General features: G+C 44.5%; 1 protein-coding gene across 1 annotated transcript in view; it reads left to right on the forward strand.

The window, feature by feature from the left end:
• LOC137366649 (protein eyes shut homolog) overlaps positions 1–21,244 on the forward strand; it is a 246,479-nt gene that overhangs the window by 78,106 nt on the left and 147,129 nt on the right. Inside the window, exon 4 of the mRNA XM_068028341.1 lies at positions 10,772–10,876. Within this exon, the coding sequence (XP_067884442.1) occupies positions 10,772–10,876 (105 nt within the window). The remainder of the gene's footprint in view (positions 1–10,771; positions 10,877–21,244) is intronic.

Consider the following 21,244-nt stretch of genomic DNA (forward strand, 5'->3'; position numbering starts at 1 on the left):
GGGGAAAGGGAGTGGGACTAATTAGATAGCTCGTTCAAAGAGCCAGCACAGGCACGATGGACAAATGGCCTCCTTATGTGCTGTAAAATTCTATAATAGAGTTGTATTTGAAGGGTATCTGTGAAGAGCTGCTCACTATTTTCAAAGGTCTGCCTGAAAAGCAGAAACAGGCCATTCTAAACTGAGAAAATAAGGCTAGGCAGATTGCCTAAAATATTCAGAAGTAATGTTAATGCTAAATTGATGTAGAATTGTTACAAACTTTGGAGGAAGCTTGCCTGATTCTTTGTCCAAGATATTTTACGCAGCATTTAAATCAATTGCAGTTCTGCATGTCGCGATAGGATTACATACTCACATTTGTGGTGTATGAGAGCTTGGAGTACTTGGCTATTTATCTGATAGCACCTCTCACACTCTGAGATGGGAAAAACCTCGTTGTCTGATGAACAATCTTTCTCTCACCTCTCTGTTTTATTCGTGTAATTATGGTTCGTGTGGCAATACACTTTCACCTCTTGTCTGTCTCAGGATGCAAATGAATAGCTATTCTCGTGCTATTCATTTCCTCCATGTTCCCACCATGTCAAAATCAAGACACATTGTACCAGCTCCAACTCAAATTTTAATCCCCCTAAATTGATGAGTTTAGATCCGGCAAGAGGCCCAAAAGTGTAAAATCTGAAACAGAAATCCAACTTGCTTCAACCCCTCCCACTTCCGGTTTTAACAGAGGTGGGCGGTGGCCTCAGGAGACAGGTCATTGCAACTTTTAAAGGAGACAGTGGCCTGGATTTTGCCGACTCCGCGATGTCAGGTTTCGTGGCAGGGTGGGGCGGGGTGAGGCGGAAAATGCCTCCGGGAGAGGGCGAACTCCAATTTAAATATTTAAATAAATTAAAATGATTGATTTAATTAAGCTCACATCACCGCCTGATGCCCCACTGCGATCTTCGGCCCGGCAGCCAGAACTTCCCGCTCTGGATTAAATTGGAAGGTGTCGGGAAGGCGACTGGCGCTCTGTTCCCTGAATTCCAACACAACTTTATAGGCACTTGTATCTCTACCATGCCTTTAATGTAGTGAACTATCCCAAGGTGCTTTTTTATTTTTTATTTATTTAGAGATACAGCACTGAAACAGGCCCTTCAGCCCACCGAGTCTGTGCCGACCAACAACCACCCATTTATACTAATCCTGCATTAATCCCATATTCCCTATCACATCCCCACTATTCTCCTACGATCTACCTACGCTAGGGGCAATTTACAATGGCCAATTTACCTATTAACCTGCAAGTCTTTGGCTGTGGGAGGAAACCGGAGCACCCGGAGGAAACCCACGCAGACACAGGGAGAACTTGCAAACTCCACACAGGCAGTACCCAGAATCGAACCCGGGTCGCTGGAGCTGTGAGGCTGCGGTGCTAACCACTGCGCCACTGTGCCGCCCCTTTACAGGAGCATTTTCAATTTTAAGATTGATGCTTCCTTGTACTTATTTGGAACTGTTGGAATAATGTCCTTTTCCTGGAGTGGATCTCTGATCCATTGGTTTCACTTGCTGTGTATCGCCTTCTCTTAATCCTTTATCTTGCTTTGTGCTGTCTTCACACTGGTGTTAACTTTGTCTCACTGCTGCAGTTTTATCCTATTTTGCTGTTTGTATCTGATCAGTTTTACTTTTCTTTGTATTGGTGTTTCTTTCCTCTCTCTGCAGACTCTACTCGCATTTTAAACTTTATTTCGTTCTCTCTTTGTTTGTGATAGTTTCTTTTCGTGCCCTCTCTCATGCTGGTTAATGGGCGCCCTCTTGCCTGGTAATTCATTGCCCTTTCCTCTTATGACTTACTTGTGTTTCCATTCCTCAGCATTTGAGCAGACAAGATGTAGGTGGCACAGGTTTTAGAATAGCTGACCAGCCTGTGCCATCATTTCGGTGGCAATGTTGCAATTGGGGAATCCTGGGACTATTAAAACTTTCCATCTCCTGCCTCTGTACTGTACATTCCCTTAAATTTCAGGAAGCTACAAGGAGTTACAAAGTCAGCAGCACAATCATACAGTAAGGATGATTTTCCTGGGTTTAGCACTTGGGAAGTGATGCTATGCACAGGAAACATCCTTTTTTGCTGTCCTTCACCTGAATAACACTGCAGCAGAATTTCCTGTCTGCATTTTCAGGTAGTTGAACCTTACTGTGCCTGAAAAGCAACAATGTAAATTACATACAGATGACTGTTGGACTTTAAAAAAAATTATCATTCATTTTCAGGATGTGGATGTCACTAACCAGGCGAACATTTATTATACACTCCTATCATCAGCTGTGGCTCAGTGGGTAGCACTCTCACCTTAGAGTCCAAAGCTTGTGCGTTTAAATCCCACTCCAGAGACTTGAGCACACAGTACTACATGAATAAGCTAACATTCCCAGTGCAGCACTAAAGAACTGCTGCACTGTCAGAGGTGCTGTCCATTGGATGAAATGTTAAACCAAGGCTCAACAGCCCTCTCAGGTGGATGTAAAAGATTCCATAGCACTATTTTGAAGACCAGGGTTGTTCTGCCAGTATCCTAGTCAATATTTATCATTCACCCAACATCGAAACCAAATTATCTAGTAATTTATCTCATTGCTTTTTCTGGGAGCTTGCTGTGTACAAATTGGCTGCCACATTTCCCTACATTACAACAGTGATTACACTTCAAAAAATAACCCATTGCTTATAAAGTGCTTTGGAATGCCCTGAGGTTGGGAAAGGCACTATATGAATGTAAGTCTTTTTTTTAATGTCGGTGGCTTGCAAGAATCCATTACATTGATGTGGGACTGGATTCACATATCGGTCAGATCGAGCAAGAATAACAGGACATTAGTGATCTATGACAATCCAATAGATTTATGGTCCCTTTTACAGATACTGGGTTTATATCCTGAGATTTTTCACCTCTGGAGGTAGAAGTTTATCTCAAAACGGACAACATCAGATCAGCCACCTGTTATACTCAGCACCTGATATTCAGTTACATTGCAGTGCAAAAGCCAGAATTGGAGGATTGCTGAGATCTTCAAGGGTTTGTCAGAGATCTGCACCTATAAGAGAACCTCCAGCAGCTCCAGAGATTTACTTTTTAATTGTAGGGAGCATCAGTAGGGACTCTCAGGACTTCATTACTTCCCTGAACACAGCACACTTCTGATGTGCTGAACAACTCACACTCAGGTCGGTCAGCCAATTATGTGCTGTTTTTCATGTTGTGGTTCAGAGACATGATAAGTAGCTGAATTCTTATTAGGCTTCCTTTCCCTGTGTGCATTTATATAGAGATGGCTGAATAATAAGTTCTGTAGTGCTATACTTTTAGAACACTTCAATACTGAAGGTATATCAGAAAACGCTTTATGGTAAAACCTCAGCATTGTCTCAAACAGCTTCTAAGAAATATGTCAATACAAAATATGGGCAAAACCGCAACCAAAGCTAACCTTTATTTAATCAATTGTCACTTAGGCTGTAGGCATGCCAGTTGGCCTGACACAAACCTTTGGGCTCTTGGCAACCACTAGTCTTAAATCTGTGAGGCAGTTGTCTATGTTCTGTCAAATAATACTCCAAAAATAAAAGTTTGTTGTACAAATAAAGCAATCTGCCTTATTGGCCCTTTATAAATTTGCAACTAATGGGTTTGCGATGGTATAATTTGAGCCCAAGTTATGGCACTTTATATGTTTGTGTTAGAAAGACACTCCATGGGAGATTCTTTTTTTTATTTCATTAACACATGCACACACATTTGAAATCCTTGAAACACTTTCTTTTGTGCTGCAGTGTGAGGCAAAAAATAAAGTTTAGGCTTCTATAATATTATTTATGGCAACAACAGAATAAAGGTGGAAAATTCCTGGCGACAGAAATTGGATGTTTCTGCGACTTTGAAAGGTGACGGTGAAAATTTCAATGTATTGTGCAGAAATCTGCAGGTGCTAGGAAGTAGGTTCGAGCAGATTGTCGGAGTGTTAACTCCCTTAATCTTTTCTCCCCTCCTACAATCTATCCCGCCTAACCATTACTTCTTGATTCTTTGTTCATCACATTTTTTCCCTCACTCTCTTCTGTCCTGATATTGTCCAGCTCTCTGGGCTCTGGCCCTCAATGTAGGTTTCTCAATAAAAACGAAATGTACACATGTACATTTATACATGTGTATATCTGTATATAAATGCATGTAGGTGAAAGAAAATCCTGAATACTGGAAATGTGATCCCTAAAAAGATAAAAGAACTCTAATAGCTGTTTCACTCCATCTTTGGTCCATGGGAGTCCAAATGCAAGCTCCAAAAGCACATTTCTAGAGACACACTTGAGTTGACAAAACAGGAATGGACAGTGGGAGACTGGGAATGCCCCCTCCTCAATCATTGCAGTGGTTATACTGGCTCTACACTGGTTCTAGACTCAAGGTCCAGTTACATTGCTTGAGGAAAGAAAGAAGAAAGGAAAGACTTGCACTCCTGTAGTGTCTTTCACAATCTCAGGACATCCCAAAGTGCTTTACAGCCAATTGTGAAGTGTAGTTATTGTGGTAATGTAGGAATTGGCCTTTATAGCCACTCCAGGCACTGCTTCACAAACCACTGACCACCTCCAGACGCTTATCCATTGTCTCTCGAGATAAGGAGGCCAAAGAAGTAGGAAACAGAGCAGCCAGTTTGCACACAGCAAGATCCCACAAACAACAATGTGATAATGACCAGATAATCAGTTTTGGTGATACTGATTAAGGGTCAAATGTTGGTCTGAGAATTCCTCTGTTTCTCTTTGATTTTTTTTTGGTTTAATGTCTCATCCAAAAGCTGGCACCTCTTGCAGTGCAGCAGAGCAGTCCCTCAGTACTGACTAGAGCATTAGCCTAGAGTTTGTGCTGAAATAGAACATAGAACATAGAACATAGAAAAATACAGCACAGAACAGGCCCTTCGGCCCACGATGTTGTGCCGATCCTTTGTCCTCTGTCAAGGACAATTTAATCTATACCCCATCATTCTCCTTTATCCATATACCTATCCAAAAGCCTTTTGAAAGTCCCTAAAGTTTCTGACTCAACAACTTCCCCGGGCAAGGCATTCCATGCCTCGACCACTCTCTGGGTAAAGAACCTTCCCCTGACATCCCCCTTATATCTCCCACCCTTCACCTTAAATTTATGACCCCTTGTAACGCTTTGCTCCACCCGGGGAAAAAGTTTCTGACTGTCTACCCTATCTATTCCCCTGATCATCTTATAAACCTCTATCATGTCACCCCTCATCCTTCTCCTTTCTAATGAGAAGAGGCCTAGAATGTTCAGCCTTTCCTCGTAAGACTTATTCTCCATTCCAGGCAACATCCTGGTAAATCTCCTCTGCACCCTCTCCAAGGCTTCCACATCCTTCCTAAAATGAGGCGACCAGAACTGCACACAGTACTCCAAATGAGGCCTTACCAAGGTCCTGTACAGCTGCATCATCACCTCACGGCTCTTAAATTCAATCCCTCTGCTAATGAACGCTAACACCCCATATGCCTTCTTCACAGCCCTATCCACTTGAGTTGCAACTTTCAATGATCTATGCACATAGACCCCAAGGTCTCTCTGCTCCTCCACATGCCCAAGAACCCTACCGTTAACCCAGTATTTTGCATTCATGTTTGTCCTTCCAAAATGGACGACCTCACACTTTTCAGGGTTAAACTCCATCTGCCACTTTTCAGCCCAGCACTGCAACCTATCCAAGTCCCTTTGCAGACGACAATAGCCCTCCTCGGTATCCACAACTCCACCAACCTTTGTATCATCTGCAAATTTACTGACCCACCCTTCGACTTCCTCATCCAAGTCGTTAATAAAAATCACAAACAGGAGAGGACCCAGAACTGATCCCTGCGGCACGCCACTGGTAACTGGGCTCCAGGCTGAGTATTTACCATCTAAGACCACTCTCTGCCTTCTATCAGTTAGCCAATTCTTAATCCAATTGGCCACATTCCCCACTATCCCATGCCTCCTGACTTTCTCCATAAGTCTACCATGGGGGACCTTATCAAATGCCTTACTAAAATCCATGTACACCACATCCACTGGTTTACCCTCATCCACTTGCTTGGTCACCTGCTCAAAGAATTCAATCAGGCTTGTGAGGCAAGACCTACCCCTCACAAAACCGTGCTGACTGTCCCGAATCAAGCAGTGTCTTTCCAGATGCTCAGAAATCCTATCCCTCAGCACCTTTTCCATCAACTTGCCTACCACCGAAGTAAGACTAACTGGCCTGTAATTCCCAGGGTTGTTCCTATTCCCTTTCTTGAACAGGGGCACAACATTTGCCACCCTCCAATCACCTGGTACCACCCCCGTCAGCAGAGAAGATGAAAAGATCATTGCCAGCGGCTCTGCAATTTCATCCCTTGCTTCCCATAACATCCTTGGATATACCCCGTCAGGCCCGGGAGACTTGTCTATCTTCAAGTTATTCAAAAACCCCAACACATCTTCCCTCCTAACGAGCACTTCCTCGAGCTTACCAGTCTGCTTCCCACCGTCCTCTTCAGTAATACACCCCTTCTCATTCGTAAATACCGAAGAGAAGTACTCATTCAAAACCTCACTTATCTCTTCCGGCTCAACACACAGTCTCCCGCTATTGTCCTTGACCGGACCTACGGTCCCCCTAGTCATCCTCATATTTCTGACATACGCGTAAAAGGCCTTGGGGTTTTCTTTTATCCTACCCGCCAAGCATTTTTCATGCCCTCTCTTAGCTCTCCTAATCCCTTTCTTCAGATCCTTCCTGGCCATCTTGTATCCCTCCAGAGCTATGCCTGTGCCCTTTTTCCTCAACTTTATATACGCATCCTTCTTCTTCCTAACAAGACTCTCAACCTCTCTTGTCAACCACGGTTCCCTCACATGACCATCCCTTCCCTGTCTGACAGGGACATGCTTATCAATGGCCCCTACTATCTGCTCCTTGAAAAAGTTCCACATTTCGACCGTGCCCTTCCCTGCCAGCATATGCTCCCAACTTATGCTCCTCAGTTCCTGCCTGACAGCATCATATCTACCCTTCCCCCAATTGTAAACCTTGCCCTGTTGCACATACCTATCCCTCTCCATTACCACAGTGAATGCTACAGAATTGTGATCACTATCTCCAAAGTGCTCGCCCACCAACAGCTCTATCACTTGCCCTGGTTCATTACCTAGTACCAAATCCAATATTGCCTCCCCTCTGGTCGGGCAGTCTACATACTGAGTCAGAAAAGCTTCCTGGACATACTGCACAAACACTACCCCATCCAAACTATTCGATCTAAAGAGTTGCCAATCAATATTTGGGAAGTTGAAATCCCCCATAATTACTACCCTGTGACTTCTGCTCCTTTCCAAAATCTGTTTCCCAATCTGCTCTTCCACCTCCCTGCTGCTATTGGGGGGCCTATAGAAAACTCCCATCAAGGTGACTGCTCCTTTCCTGTTCCTGACCTCAACCCACAGTGCCTCAGTCGGCAGATCCTCCTCGAAAATTCTTTCAGCAGTTGTTACACTATTTCTAACTAACAATGCCACCCCCCCACCTCTTTTACCACCATTCCTAATCTTATGAAAACATCTATAACCAGGTACCTCCAAAAACCATTCCTCCCCCTCACCTATCCACGTTTCAGTGATGGCCACAACATCGTAGTCCCAAGTGCCCATCCACGCCTTCAATTCACTCACCTTATTCCTGATGCTTCTTGCGTTGAAGTATACGCACTTTAACCCTTCTCCGTGCCCATCTGTCCTCTGTGACAGTGCTACCTTCCCCAATACCTCACTACACTCTTTGTCTTTCTGAGTGGACCCACTGGTCCCTGGATTACAAGTCCGGTTCCCATCCCCCTCCCAAACTAGTTTAAACCCTCCCGAACAGTACTAGCAAACCTCCCTCCCAGGATATTGGTGCCCCTCTGGTTCAGATGCAGCCCGTCCTGTTTGAACAGGTCCCATCTTCCCCAGAATGCAGTCCAATTATCCAAGAACTGGAAGCCCTCCCTCCTACACCATTCCTGCAGCCACGTGTTCAGCTGTGCTCTCTCCCTATTCCTAGCCTCACTATCACGTGGCGCCGGCAACAAACCAGAGATAACAACTCTGTCCGTCCGAGCTTTCAGCTTCCAGCCTAACTCCCTAAACTCACTTCTAACATCTGTGCCACCCTTCCTTCCTACGTCGTTGGTGCCAATGTGCACCACGACCTCTGGCTGCTCCCCCTCCCCTTTAAGGATCCTGAAGACGCGATCACAAACATCACGGACCCTGGCACCAGGGAGGCAACAAACCATCCGTGCGTGTCGCCTGCGCCCACAGAACCGCCTGTCCGTACTCCTCACCATCGAGTCCCCGATGACTAGTGCTCTCCCATTCTCCCTCCTTCCCTTCTGAGCCACAGTGCAGGACCCCGTGCCAGAGGCCCGGTCACTGCAGCCTGCCCCCGATAGGCCGTCCCCCCCAACAGTATCTAAAACTGTATACTTGTTGTTGAGGGGAACGACCACAGGAGATCCCTGCACTGACCTCTTCCCACCTCTAACTGTTACCCAGCTGCCTTTGATTTGTGGAGTAACGACCTCCGTGTAGCTTCTATCTATCAACCCCTCAGCTTCCCGAATGATCCTCAGTTCATCCAGCTCCAGCTCCAATTCCCTAACACGGTCTGATAGGAGCTGGAGACGGATGCACTTCCAGCAGGTGAAGTCGGCAGGGCCACCGGAGGTTTCCCTCACCTCGAACATTCTGCAGGAGGAGCAAGACACTACACTGGCTGCCATTTCTTTTATTCAATTACCCCTTAGTTAAGTACAACTATAGATATTAACAAAAACAGTAAATAGCTTACCTGTTCAGTCCTTTTTGGCTAGAGGAGGAGGGTAAAAAGGGTCTTATTATTAGGTTAGAGGAGGAGGATGGGTGGGAGACACTACATGTGTAGTGCCTCGGGTTTACTCAGCTCCGCACCTTTAAGGAAAATACCCACCCAGGAGTCCTCGCTGCCGACCAGCTTCCGGTTCCTCCGGCGCCAAAAGAAACTCAAAGACAAGGAAAACAGTAAGTAAAACAGTAAGTACTTACTTATAAAACACAGCTCCTGATGCCTTCACTCACCCACCGAAGAGTCGCTACCTTCTCCTGCTGCTCCGCCGGGAAATGAGGCCGAGTCCACGGAGCTCCGCACCTTTAAGGAAAATACCCACCCAGGAGTCCTCGCTGCCGACCAGCTTCCGGTTCCTCCGGCGCCAAAAGAAACTCAAAGACAAGGAAAACAGTAAGTAAAACAGTAAGTACTTACTTATAAAACACAGCTCCTGATGCCTTCACTCACCCACCGAAGAGTCGCTACCTTCTCCTGCTGCTCCGCCGGGAAATGAGGCCGAGTCCACGGAGCTCCGCACCTTTAAGGAAAATACCCACCCAGGAGTCCTCGCTGCCGACCAGCTTCCGGTTCCTCCGGCGCCAAAAGAAACTCAAAGACAAGGAAAACAGTAAGTAAAACAGTAAGTACTTACTTATAAAACACAGCTCCTGATGCCTTCACTCACCCACCGAAGAGTCGCTACCTTCTCCTGCTGCTCCGCCGGGAAATGAGGCCGAGTCCACGGAGCTCCGCACCTTTAAGGAAAATACCCACCCAGGAGTCCTCGCTGCCGACCAGCTTCCGGTTCCTCCGGCGCCAAAAGAAACTCAAAGACAAGGAAAACAGTAAGTAAAACAGTAAGTACTTACTTATAAAACACAGCTCCTGATGCCTTCACTCACCCACCGAAGAGTCGCTACCTTCTCCTGCTGCTCCGCCGGGAAATGAGGCCGAGTCCACGGAGCTCCGCACCTTTAAGGAAAATACCCACCCAGGAGTCCTCGCTGCCGACCAGCTTCCGGTTCCTCCGGCGCCAAAAGAAACTCAAAGACAAGGAAAACAGTAAGTAAAACAGTAAGTACTTACTTTTAAAACACAGCTCCTGATGCCTTCACTCACCCACCGAAGAGTCGCTACCTTCTCCTGCTGCTCCGCCGGGAAATGAGGCCGAGTCCACGGAGCTCCGCACCTTTAAGGAAAATACCCACCCAGGAGTCCTCGCTGCCGACCAGCTTCCGGTTCCTCCGGCGCCAAAAGAAACTCAAAGACAAGGAAAACAGTAAGTAAAACAGTAAGTACTTACTTATAAAACACAGCTCCTGATGCCTTCACTCACCCACCGAAGAGTCGCTACCTTCTCCTGCTGCTCCGCCGGGAAATGAAATCTCTGGAGTAGGACTTGAATCCACCACTTTCTAACTCAGAGTCAGGAGTGCTATCCATTAAGCCACAGCTGAAAACTCATGAAAGCCCAGAGCAGAATAATAATGGCACAGACCCAACATTAGAGGCCTTTGTCACCATTTCCCTGTCTTTATGCTTGGGAACTGAGCAACCAAGAGGAAAACCTCCCCTCAAGTTCAAAACAGCAGAACTACTTCGATTAAGAGGCACCTAATGGGTTTAATAGTCCTAATAGATTTCCGATATATGTAGAGAGACAGAGAGCAAGAGTGAGAGGACGGGTTGACTTGGTATGTACCTCATCTAGTAGACAGACATTTCATGTAAAGCCAGACTATATTGATGCTGCATGGGCTATGAAGCGACATTAGCTGCCTGTTCCAGCTCAACATGATTTATAGTTTTAATGTTTCATTTTCTTTCCATCCAGACAAGAACTGCTCAACAGACATTGATGAATGTGCTTCTGATCCCTGCAAAAATGGAGCAACTTGCGTCAATATGATTGGCGAGTACTCCTGCAGTTGTGCACAAGGTGAGCCATCATGTTCAGAGTAACAAATCAAGCGATAAATACCCTGCTAACTTTTTGTTTTATTTTTCGGCACAATGCAGTTGTGACTACAGCTGGAAAGCCCATCATGTTTCATCTTTAAATTACAATAATATTAAGAAATCTTGTCATTGCAGCCTTGTGTATTATCACCAAAGCACCATTTCCAAGGAAGTAATACATATTTCAATGGCATTCTTTTTTTGGAATTTACTGCACAAATCCCAAAGGAAAGCTGTTAAATATTAATGGGCCCATGCACCTTGCAGAGTTTCATAGATAAAGCTTGCTGCTATCTATTCCGTGCTCCATGGGAGATTCTTTTTTTTTTATTTCATTAACACATGCACACACATTTTAAATCCTTGAAACCCTTTCTTTTGTGCTGCAGTGTTAGGCAAAAAGTAAAGGTTAGGCTTCTATAATATTATTTATGGCAACAGCAAAAATAAGGTGGAAAATTTCTGGCGACAGAAATTGGATGTTTCTGTGACTTTGAAAGGTGATGGTGAGAATGTCAGTGTATTGTGCAGAAATCAGCGGGCGTTAGGAAGCAGGTTCGAGCAGATTGTCGGAGTGTTATTTTCAGCGACTGATGCAGAACGACATGATTATTTAAACAAGCCATTTTTTTCAGGTTAGGTGAATTATAATGGATTATTAACATATTCATTGCCAAGACAATTGCCACAATTTCACATTTTACATTTATCTTCATGTTGCTAGAAAGAAATAAGACTCATTTCCAAATGCTAGGTTAGACAACCTGTCCAACATTTGGTACTGAAATCCTTTTCCAATTGTCTTTGCTCTCCACCACCCCATTTCAAGCCTTTCAGAAATATTCCAAAGTGATTCACGTGTCAATGAATTACATTTTGAAACTTTGACATTGTCAAACTCGATAAACATCTTGGTGCATGACAAATCCCACAAACAACAATAATACTTTTGGGGTGGTGCTTTAGGGTGGAACTATAGGAGACTGGAACAACTGCCCCACTTCTTAGGAACATAGGATGAAACATAAGTAGGTTATTCAGCTCATCATACCTGGTCCGTGATTCAATTACTCATGGCTGACCTGTATCGTAACTCTATCTACCTGCCTTGTTTCCATAACTTTTAATACCCTTACCACGCAAAAATTTTGAATTGACTCCCAGCTTCAACAGCTTTTGGGGGAGAGAGTTCCAGATTTCCACTACCCTTCAAATATTGCCAATGTGAACAAGCAGGTAGGGCTTTGCTTTACGATCTTGCCTCCAATGACTGCACCTCCAAAAATGGAGCGCTGCTGCACTGGAGCTGTGTCCTAGAGTTTGGGGGTTAAGTGCTGGAATGCAATATCTGCTGAGCCAAAGACAGAAATGTTTCTGATGGCTCTGTGTATTCTTTCTATCAAGCATTTCAACCACCTGATATCATTTTGATGCTCTTGCTTCTTCTGTAGAATTAAGCTGATCACATTAGTTTTGCTGTGCAACAAATAAGCTTCCAATTGTCAATTTTGCCAAGTTTATTATTCCTTTTACTGAAATCTCAACATAGGGCACTGAAAAATTCAAAACAATATTGAAAACTGGCATGTGCTTCATGATAGAATGAACACTAATTGTATCTGGTTATAACTGCAGTAGATATGCTACTGATAGTAAGCGCAATGATTGAGAAGGGGGCATTCCCACCTTACATTCCTGTTTTCCAAGTGACTCCCAAGGGATCTTGCAGAAAGCGATGAAAATGGTGGGATGCAGAACAGGCCCCAGTCTGTGCGAAACCCATTGGTGGGAACAACATCATTGGAAATGACCCATGCCAAGTCTACAGTTACTGCAACACACTCTTAAGATGCTTTAAAGTCACAACATTTTTTTAAGATCAGATTTCCATGCATAAATGTATTATAATTATTAATGGGGTAAAGGAGAATTGACAATTTTGTAAGAATTACAACATGTACATTTAAGCATGTGCATTTAAGTAGGTATGACAGTGCTTTGCGTTGCCCGGGTCAGAGACTGGTAAAGTGTTGGTGGCGTTAGCTCGCATTAGTTGATCTGTTGGTAAGGAAAGATAAAATAAGTTGGAATGAGCATAAACACCGGCATAAATCAGTTGTGGCAAAAGGTTTGTTTCGGTGCTGTTACGACTCGGTGAGGAAGGGGTCTCAGGCTCCCCTTTCACCCCTTCTCTAGTTTGACTGCAATGAGGTTTGTCTTTTCAACACAGTGATATAACTTGCCAACTCGATGAGCACTTGCTCCTTTTACTTCAATTACAATTGCAAATGAACCAATCAGACAAATGTTCTTGAATTTAAACAAGAATGATGCAAGTTTATTAACCTTATCACTCTCAACCATTAAAAATACTAAAATATGCGATGTATCCACACTCACATTCATATGAGAGGCATATACACCACAAATAGATACAGAGGGGAAAAAAGAGTTGGGAGGTTGAAGTAAAGTCCGTAATAAATGGAATTCAAACACTGAGTTTCAGTGTCCTCAGTTGCAGTTAAAGTCTTGAAGCCTTTGCTGGGCCACGTGCACAATTCGGGCTTGCTTCTCTGGTTCTAGAAGGCCGAAGACAGACTTTATCCGTCCTCCTTATTGATGACTGTCAGGATTTGTAGATTTAAGGTTTAGCTGCAGCTGAGGTATTCCCGGGACTTTGCTGGAGAGGGAGAGAGGAGAGGTCTTCCTTCTTGGAGATCAGTTACTGTCTTCCTTCTTTCTGAGGCACAATTCACAAACTCAGAGTTACACAGGCAGTTATGTCATGTGACCACCTCTGTGTTTGAAAACAGAAGTTTCTGGCAGGTTCTTTGAAAGTCAAAGTTCTTCTCTCAGGCTGTGCAAACACACTTGGTGGGGGGGGGGTGGGGGGGAGGGTTTGGCTGTTTCAAAGTCAATGGGTTTCGATGCCTTTTGATGATTAATATTGATAAAAAACCTTTCTTGGGAATTGAATCAGAGCGCACCCCTTTTTTTCTGGTTAGACTGGATAATTGGCTCTGTCTCACAGCCGGCCTTTGGTTTCTTATATGCAAATAGTGTGTGGCCATCTTTAGCTGTTCTGTTCTGCTTTTTAAATGTTATTTGTAATAATGTCCAGTAAAAAGTCTCAGGCAAAGTGTCAGACAACAAAATTAATAATTTCCCATTCGGCATGTGGGTTTTCTGTCAGAGTGCTGTATATTCTATGTATCTAGGTTCCCAATGGCACCCCTGCATTTACAATAAATTGGCAACATGAGTTGATTCAGAACATTTTGCTGCACTATTTTAGAACTTCACCAGCTATGGTAAAGCTCAGAATTTCAGTTTGAACAATAACAACTTGCATTTATATAGCACCTTTAATGTAGTGAAATATCCCGAGGCACTTCACAAGAGAGTAAGCAGACAAAACTTGACACCAATCCAAAGAAGGAGATAACAGGAGGGTTAACTAAAAACTTGGTCAAAGAGGTATATTGTAAGGCGCGTCTTAACAGAGGAGAGAAAGGCACAGAGATTTAGGGAGGGAATTCCAGAGCTTAGGGCCTAGAATGCTGAAGGCACGGATACTAATAGTAGGATATGTGTTCGGAGTGAGAGTTTGAGGACAGCGGCCCTTGTAGGGTTTCTGGGGATAACAGAGATCGAAGGGGGAGAAGCCATGGAGGAATACGAACACAAGGTTGGCATGTTAATAGACCAAGAGCTACTGTAGTTTATGAAGAGTACAAGATGGGAAACTGGTCAGGAGACCTTAGGAATAGTCAATTCTGGAGGTAACAAAAGCATGGATAATAGTTTCAGCAGTAGAAGGGCTGTAGCAGGAGCAGAGTCTGGCTGTGTTATTAAGGTGGAAGTAGTCAGTGTTGGTGATGGAGAGGATATGGTTCTGGAACTTCAGCTCAGAGTCAAATTGGCTGGTGAGGTTGCGAATCGCTTGGTTCCCTTGGCAGTGGCCAGGGAGGGTAATGAAATCGCCCCGCTGGTGAGGGAGCAGAGTTTGTGGTGGGAGATCAAGGCAATGACATAAATTTGGCCATGCAGCACCAGTTTTTTGGGTGCAAACCAACCTACTATGCCCCCAGTGCATTGGGCAGGAAGCGTTTGCACATTTCCAGCCAGAGGTGTGCCTGTCAGCCAACATATTTGGACAGAAAGCAGGTATTAGACCCTCTGTATATGAAAATAAGGGGCCTAATGCCTTTATGAAATCCCCACTTTGAGATCGGTTCACCCCGAAGTAACAGACACCATCGCCAACTGCACTGAGGAAACCAAACCTTGGGATCACCTGCAACATAAAAGATAGGATCTTTTCCAGTGACCTCCTTGAATGTGGAGCCCAGGGGAGCTCTGCTTGCTGCTGCTTCCGACTACCTCGCCCACTCTCCCAATCACTGGCTCTGAGCCTCAGCCCCACTGGCCTGAGGGTCACTGTGACAGTAATGTTGGATCAACCTTACAAAATCAAAATACTGCAGATGCTGGAAATCTGAAATAAAAAGAGAAATTACTGGAAATACTCAGCAGGTCTGGCAGCATCTGTGGAGAGGAAAACAGAGTTAACGTTTCAGGTCTGTAACTTTTCACCAGAACAGTTAATCAATCTTCTTCCTTGTATGGTTCACAACAGCAGGCTTCAAGTAAGCATGGTGAAATATATAGAACAGACTTTATTCATGGACAGCACAGATGAGCAATCCATAGCATACAATCGAGTAGCTTTCAGTTTCCCTCTCTTTTGAGCTCACTAACTAATTCTGGAAAAGAATCCTCCTTCAGCACCTCAGTTTGCCTACTTCAAAGGTACATTTGACAGATCCAGTTGTTCTCGAATTATTTTAAGGACAGTCGATGTACATAAACAATCTTAGTTGTTTACTTCCAAGATATATTCCACAATCAAAACTTCCTGATCTATCCATTCTCAAATCCTTTGAAGATTGGTTTTATTGTCAACTTATTTACCTAAACATCCTGTCTATGCCATTGTTAGTTGATTGCACTACCTATGGTTTTTGCTGATGAAACTGCTTTAACATCTCACACTGAAGAGTGCCTGCAGAGTCTCATCGACAGGTTTGCGGCTGCCTGCAACGAATTTGGCCTAACCATCAGCCTCAAGAAAACGAACATCATGGGACAGGACGTCAGAAATGCTCCATCCATCAATATTGGTGACCACGCTCTGGAAGTGGTTCAAGAGTTCACCTACCTAGGCTCAACTATCACCAGTAACCTGTCTCTAGATGCAGAAATCAACAAGCGCATGGGAAAGGCTTCTACTGCTATGTCCAGACTTGCCAAGAGAGTGGGAAAATGGCGCACTGACACAGAACACAAAAGTCCGAGTGTATCAAGCCTGTGTCCTCAGTACCTTGTTCTATGGCAGGGAGGCCTGGACAACTTCTGTCAGCCAAGAGCGACGTCTCAATTCATTCCATCTTCGCTGCCTCCGGAGAATACTTGGCATCAGGTGGCAGGACCATATCTCCAACACAGAAGTCCTCGAGGTGGCCAACATCCCCAGCTTATACACACCACTGAGTCAACGGCGCTTGAGATGGCTTGGCCATGTGAGCCGCATGGAAGATGGCAGGATCCCCAAAGACACATTGTACAGCGAGCTCGCCACTGGTATCAGACCCACCGGCCGTCCATGTCTCCGCTTTAAAGACGTCTGCAAACGTGACATGAAGTCCTGTAACATTGTTCACAAGTTGTAGGAGTCAGTTGCCAGCGTTCACCAGAGCTGGTGGGCAGCCATAAAGGCGGGGCTAAAGTGTGGCGAGTCGAAGAGACTTAGCAGTTGGCAGGAAAAAAGTCAGAAGCACAAGGGGAGAGCCAACTGTGTAACAGCCCCGACAAACACATTTTTCTGCAGCACCTGTGGAAGAGCCTGTCACTCTAGAATTGGCCTTTCTAGCCACTCCAGGCTCTGCACCACACACCACTGACCACCTCCAGGCGCTTACCCATTGTCTCGCGAGATAAAGAGGCCAAAGAAGAAGAAAGAAGACCTATGGTTATTACAATAGTCATACATTAATCACTCATGGTTGATGTCATCCCAGCCACTTAATTGCCCACTGAGACATCCCACTGTTCTACTAATCTTAGAAAACCCTAGAACAAACAAAGAACAAAGAACAGTACAGCACAAGAACAGGCCATTCGGCCCTCCAAACCTGCGCCGATCTTGATGCCTGCCTAAACTAACACCTTCTGCACTTCCGGGGACCGCATCCCTCTATTCCCTTCCATTTCATGTATTTGTCAAGATGTCTCTTAAACGTCGCTATCGTATCTGCTTCCACCACCTCCCCTGGCAGCAAGTTCCAGGCACTCACCACCCTCTGTGTAAAAAACTTGCCTTTCACATCCCCTCTAAACTTTGCCCCTCGCACCTTAAACCTATGTCCCCTAGTAACTGACTGTTCCACCCTGGGAAAAAGCTTCTGACTATCCACTCTGTCCATGCCGTTCATTACTTTGTAAACCTCTATCATGTCGCCCCTCCACCTCCGTCGTTCCAGTGAAAACAATCCGAGTTTTTCCAACCTCTCCTCTTAGCTAATGCCCTCCAGACCAGGCAACATCCTGGTAAATCTCCTCTGTACCCTCTCCAAAGCCTCCACGTCCTTCTGGTAGTGTGGCGACCAGAATTGCACGCAATATTCTAAGTGTGGCCTAACTAAGGTTCTGTACAGCTGCAAATGACTAACCAATTTTTATACTCTATGCCCCGACCGATGAAGGCAAGCATGCCGTATGCCTTCTTGACTACCTTATCCACCTACGTTGCCACTTTCAGTGACCTGTGGACCTGTACGCCCAGATCTCTCTGCCTGTCAATACTCCTAAGGGTTCTGCCATTTACTGTATACTTCCCACCTGCATTAGACCTTCCAAAATGCATTACCTCACATTTGTCCGGATTAAACTCCATCTGCCATTTCTCCGCCCAAGTCTCCAACCGATCTGTATCGTGCTGCATCCTCTGACAATCCTCATCATTATCCGCAACTCCACCAACCTTTGTGTCGTCCGCAAACTTACTAATCAGACCAGCTACATTTTTCTCCAAATCATTTATATATGCTACAAACAGCAAAGGTCCCAGCACTGATCCCTGCGGAACACCACTAGTAACATTCCTCCATTCAGAAAAACACCCATCCACTGATACCCTCTGTCTTCTATGACCGAGCCAGTTCTGTATCCATCTTGCCAGCTCACCTCTGATCCCGTGTGACTTCACCTTTTGTACCAGTCTGCCATACGGGACCTTGTCAAAGGCTTTACTGAAGTCCATATAGATAACATCCATTGCCCTTCCTTCATCAATCATCTTCGTCACTTCCTCAAAAAACTCAATCAAATTAGTAAGACATGACCTCCCCTTCACAAAACCTTCCCTACCACTGATGTAAGGCTCACCGGCCTATAATTTCCTGGATTATCCTTGCCACCCTTCTTAAACAAAGGCACAACATTGGCTATTCTCCAGTCCTCTGGGACCTCACCTGTCGCCAATGAGGATGCAAAGATTTCTGTCAAGGCCCCAGCAATTTCTTCCCTTGCCTCCCTCAGTATTCTCGGGTAGATCCCATCAGGCCCTGGGGACTTATCTACCTTAATGCTTTGCAAGACACCCAACACCTCCTCCTTTTTGATAATGAGATGACTGAGACTATCTGCACTCCCTTCCCTCGGCTCATCATCCACCAAATCCTTCTCTTTGGTGAATACTGATGCAAAGTACTCATTTAGCACCTCGTCCATTTCCTCTGGCTCCACACATAGATTCCCATCTCTGTCCTTGTGTGGGCCAACCCTTTCCCTGGTTGCCCTCTTGCTCTTTATATATGTATAAAAAGCCTAGTTATACAAGTCTGTCTAATTATGAACCCTTAATTCTCCAACATGTCCAGCAGCTCGTCGGGGTCTACTCTATAGTCCTCTTCATCATTGGGCTGTGTTACGACCGAGGCGGGAAGAGTGCACTGACTTTCTCTTGTTCCACTTCTCCACAGGTCACAACATATATTTAAATGTTTACCCAGTTACCAATATGGCCAAATATTTCAGAATAAAATCCACCAACCAGGTTTCTTTAATAAACAACAAAATTATTAAATTATTACAAAACAAGACTTATTCAGTAAAGATGCAAAGCATTCACACACAAATTGAAATATGGAAGTTCCCTTCTAACTTAGCCCAACACACACACACCGGTTAAAGAAAAACTAAAGTTTTCCCTGCAGAGATCTCTTTACAAAGAAAGACAGAAAATACTTTTGCCAAATACTTGTTAATTCTTGAAGGAAAAGGATATGATATGGAATGATATCAGTTGTCCCTTTTCTGGCATCCCAAATACATATAGACGGCTGTCACTGGGATCTTTTTGGAGCAGTTCTCTTCGGATGACGTTGAGGATTAGCCTGGCAGGCGTTCCAGGAGAAATGCAGCATCAGGGGTTTTCAGCTCACACTGGATTCTCAGGGTTTCCGAGAGAGATGGCACAAGAGGGGCTGGGGGCTTCTCTCAGCAGGCTGCAATCCCAACTGACTCAAAACAATCCAAAACAAAACCAACTCTTGACCACCATAAATCTTGACATGTCACTTCTCTGTAAACAACTCCCCCTAGTCACCAAGGCTCTTGTTGTTTATTTAGCTTAAGACATGCGATATCCAGTAAGAGTTATTTTTAAACAAAACACTCAAGTCCTTCCAGTAACCATTTAAAAAAAAAATGAAGTCCAGCATCTCCACAATCTTCAAACACAAGTCCTCAAAAATATTTTTAAAATGGAGTACTTTCATAACAGCTGTTAGACTTCACTGGCTACATTATAATGAGGTCCAAAGCCCAATATTAGGAGTTGGGTGGTGTGCCTCTTGCTTTACCATTCAACTACAGGGTATGTATTTTTGCACCACTCACACATCCAAAATCCTTTCTCCGTCAATGGCTTTAGTCTCCCCAATGATTAATTGAAGGAAGTTGAGACTTATCCAGGACTGAATGTTAAACAAGCAGGCTGGCAACATGAGCAGTGGAGGCATTGAAAAAGGTGCATATTACTAGATCTGGGTGTTGTCAGCATACATGTTAACTTGACACCATGTCTTTAGATGATAATGCAAAGGGACAGCATGTAGATGAGAAAAAGGAGGAGGCCAAGGCTGGATCCTTGGGGGATTCCAGAGGAAACGGTGCAGGGATAGGAAGAGGAGCTATTGCGAGTGGTTATCTGGCTACAACTGGATAGATAAGAGTGCAACCATGTGAGGACAGTCCTGCCCAGCTGGACAATGGTAGAGAGATGTTGTAGGAGGAAAGTGTGCTCAACCATGTCAAAGGCTGCAGATAGGTTAAGGAGGATGACAAGGGATAATTTACCATTGTCACAGTCATGTAGGATGTCATTTGTGACTTTGCCAAGAGTCATTTCAGTACTCTGGCAGGAGTGGAAAGCAGATTTGTGGGGGTGGGGGGAATTCAAACGTAGCGTTCCGGAAAAGATGGGCTCAAATGTTGGAGGTGACAACACATTCAAGGACTTTGAAGGCAAAGTTTGGTTTATGATGGGGTGGTAGTTTGCATGGACAGAGGGGCAAAGTGAAGGATTTTTGAGGTGGGAGGGTGGACAGTACCTGAGGAGAGGGAACTGTTTACAATGTCATAGCATAGAAGTCAAGAAGGGAAGTTGGGTGGTCATCGGCTTAGCAGGAATTGGGTCAAGAGAACAGAAGGTGGGTCTCATGGACAAGATGAGCTCACAGAAAGTATGAGGAGAGATGGAAGAGAAAATGGATGAAGATCTAGATTCTTGTCTGGTGCTGTGGAATCCTTTAGTGAAGATTAGGGAGGAATCATTGTAGTTTACTTATTGCAGGAATATAAATGAACAGCTGGAAGCCTATGAACTTTCTTCCCTTACCAACATTCAGCACTTAGCAAAGCTGATGAAGCTGCTACATAGTGGCTCAAAGCACACTGAAGTAATGGGCCAAATGTTGCTGGAAAAATAATGGTTTGTTAGCAAGAAAGTCAGGACCTTAAGAGATACGCCATGACCTGTGAATTTTTAGACTTGCTGGTCGATTTATGCCCCTCTGTCATTTTGGTTTGCACAAACGGCATCTCACTCTAGCCTCCCTGTTATTTTTAAGACCTTGCTCGATTTGCAGCCATAATTAATGTGATAAATGTTAATGCAATGCCAATCAACCTCTGGCCCAGAAATTGAATAATCTAAACTGTTTGTCTCATTCCTGCAGGTAGTAAATTATTGTTAGAGATTTTATAAAGTTCAATTTTAAAACAA

The sequence above is a fragment of the Heterodontus francisci genome, chromosome 3 (genome assembly GCF_036365525.1).
Source record: "Heterodontus francisci isolate sHetFra1 chromosome 3, sHetFra1.hap1, whole genome shotgun sequence".
Classification (NCBI taxonomy): Eukaryota; Metazoa; Chordata; class Chondrichthyes; order Heterodontiformes; family Heterodontidae; genus Heterodontus; species Heterodontus francisci.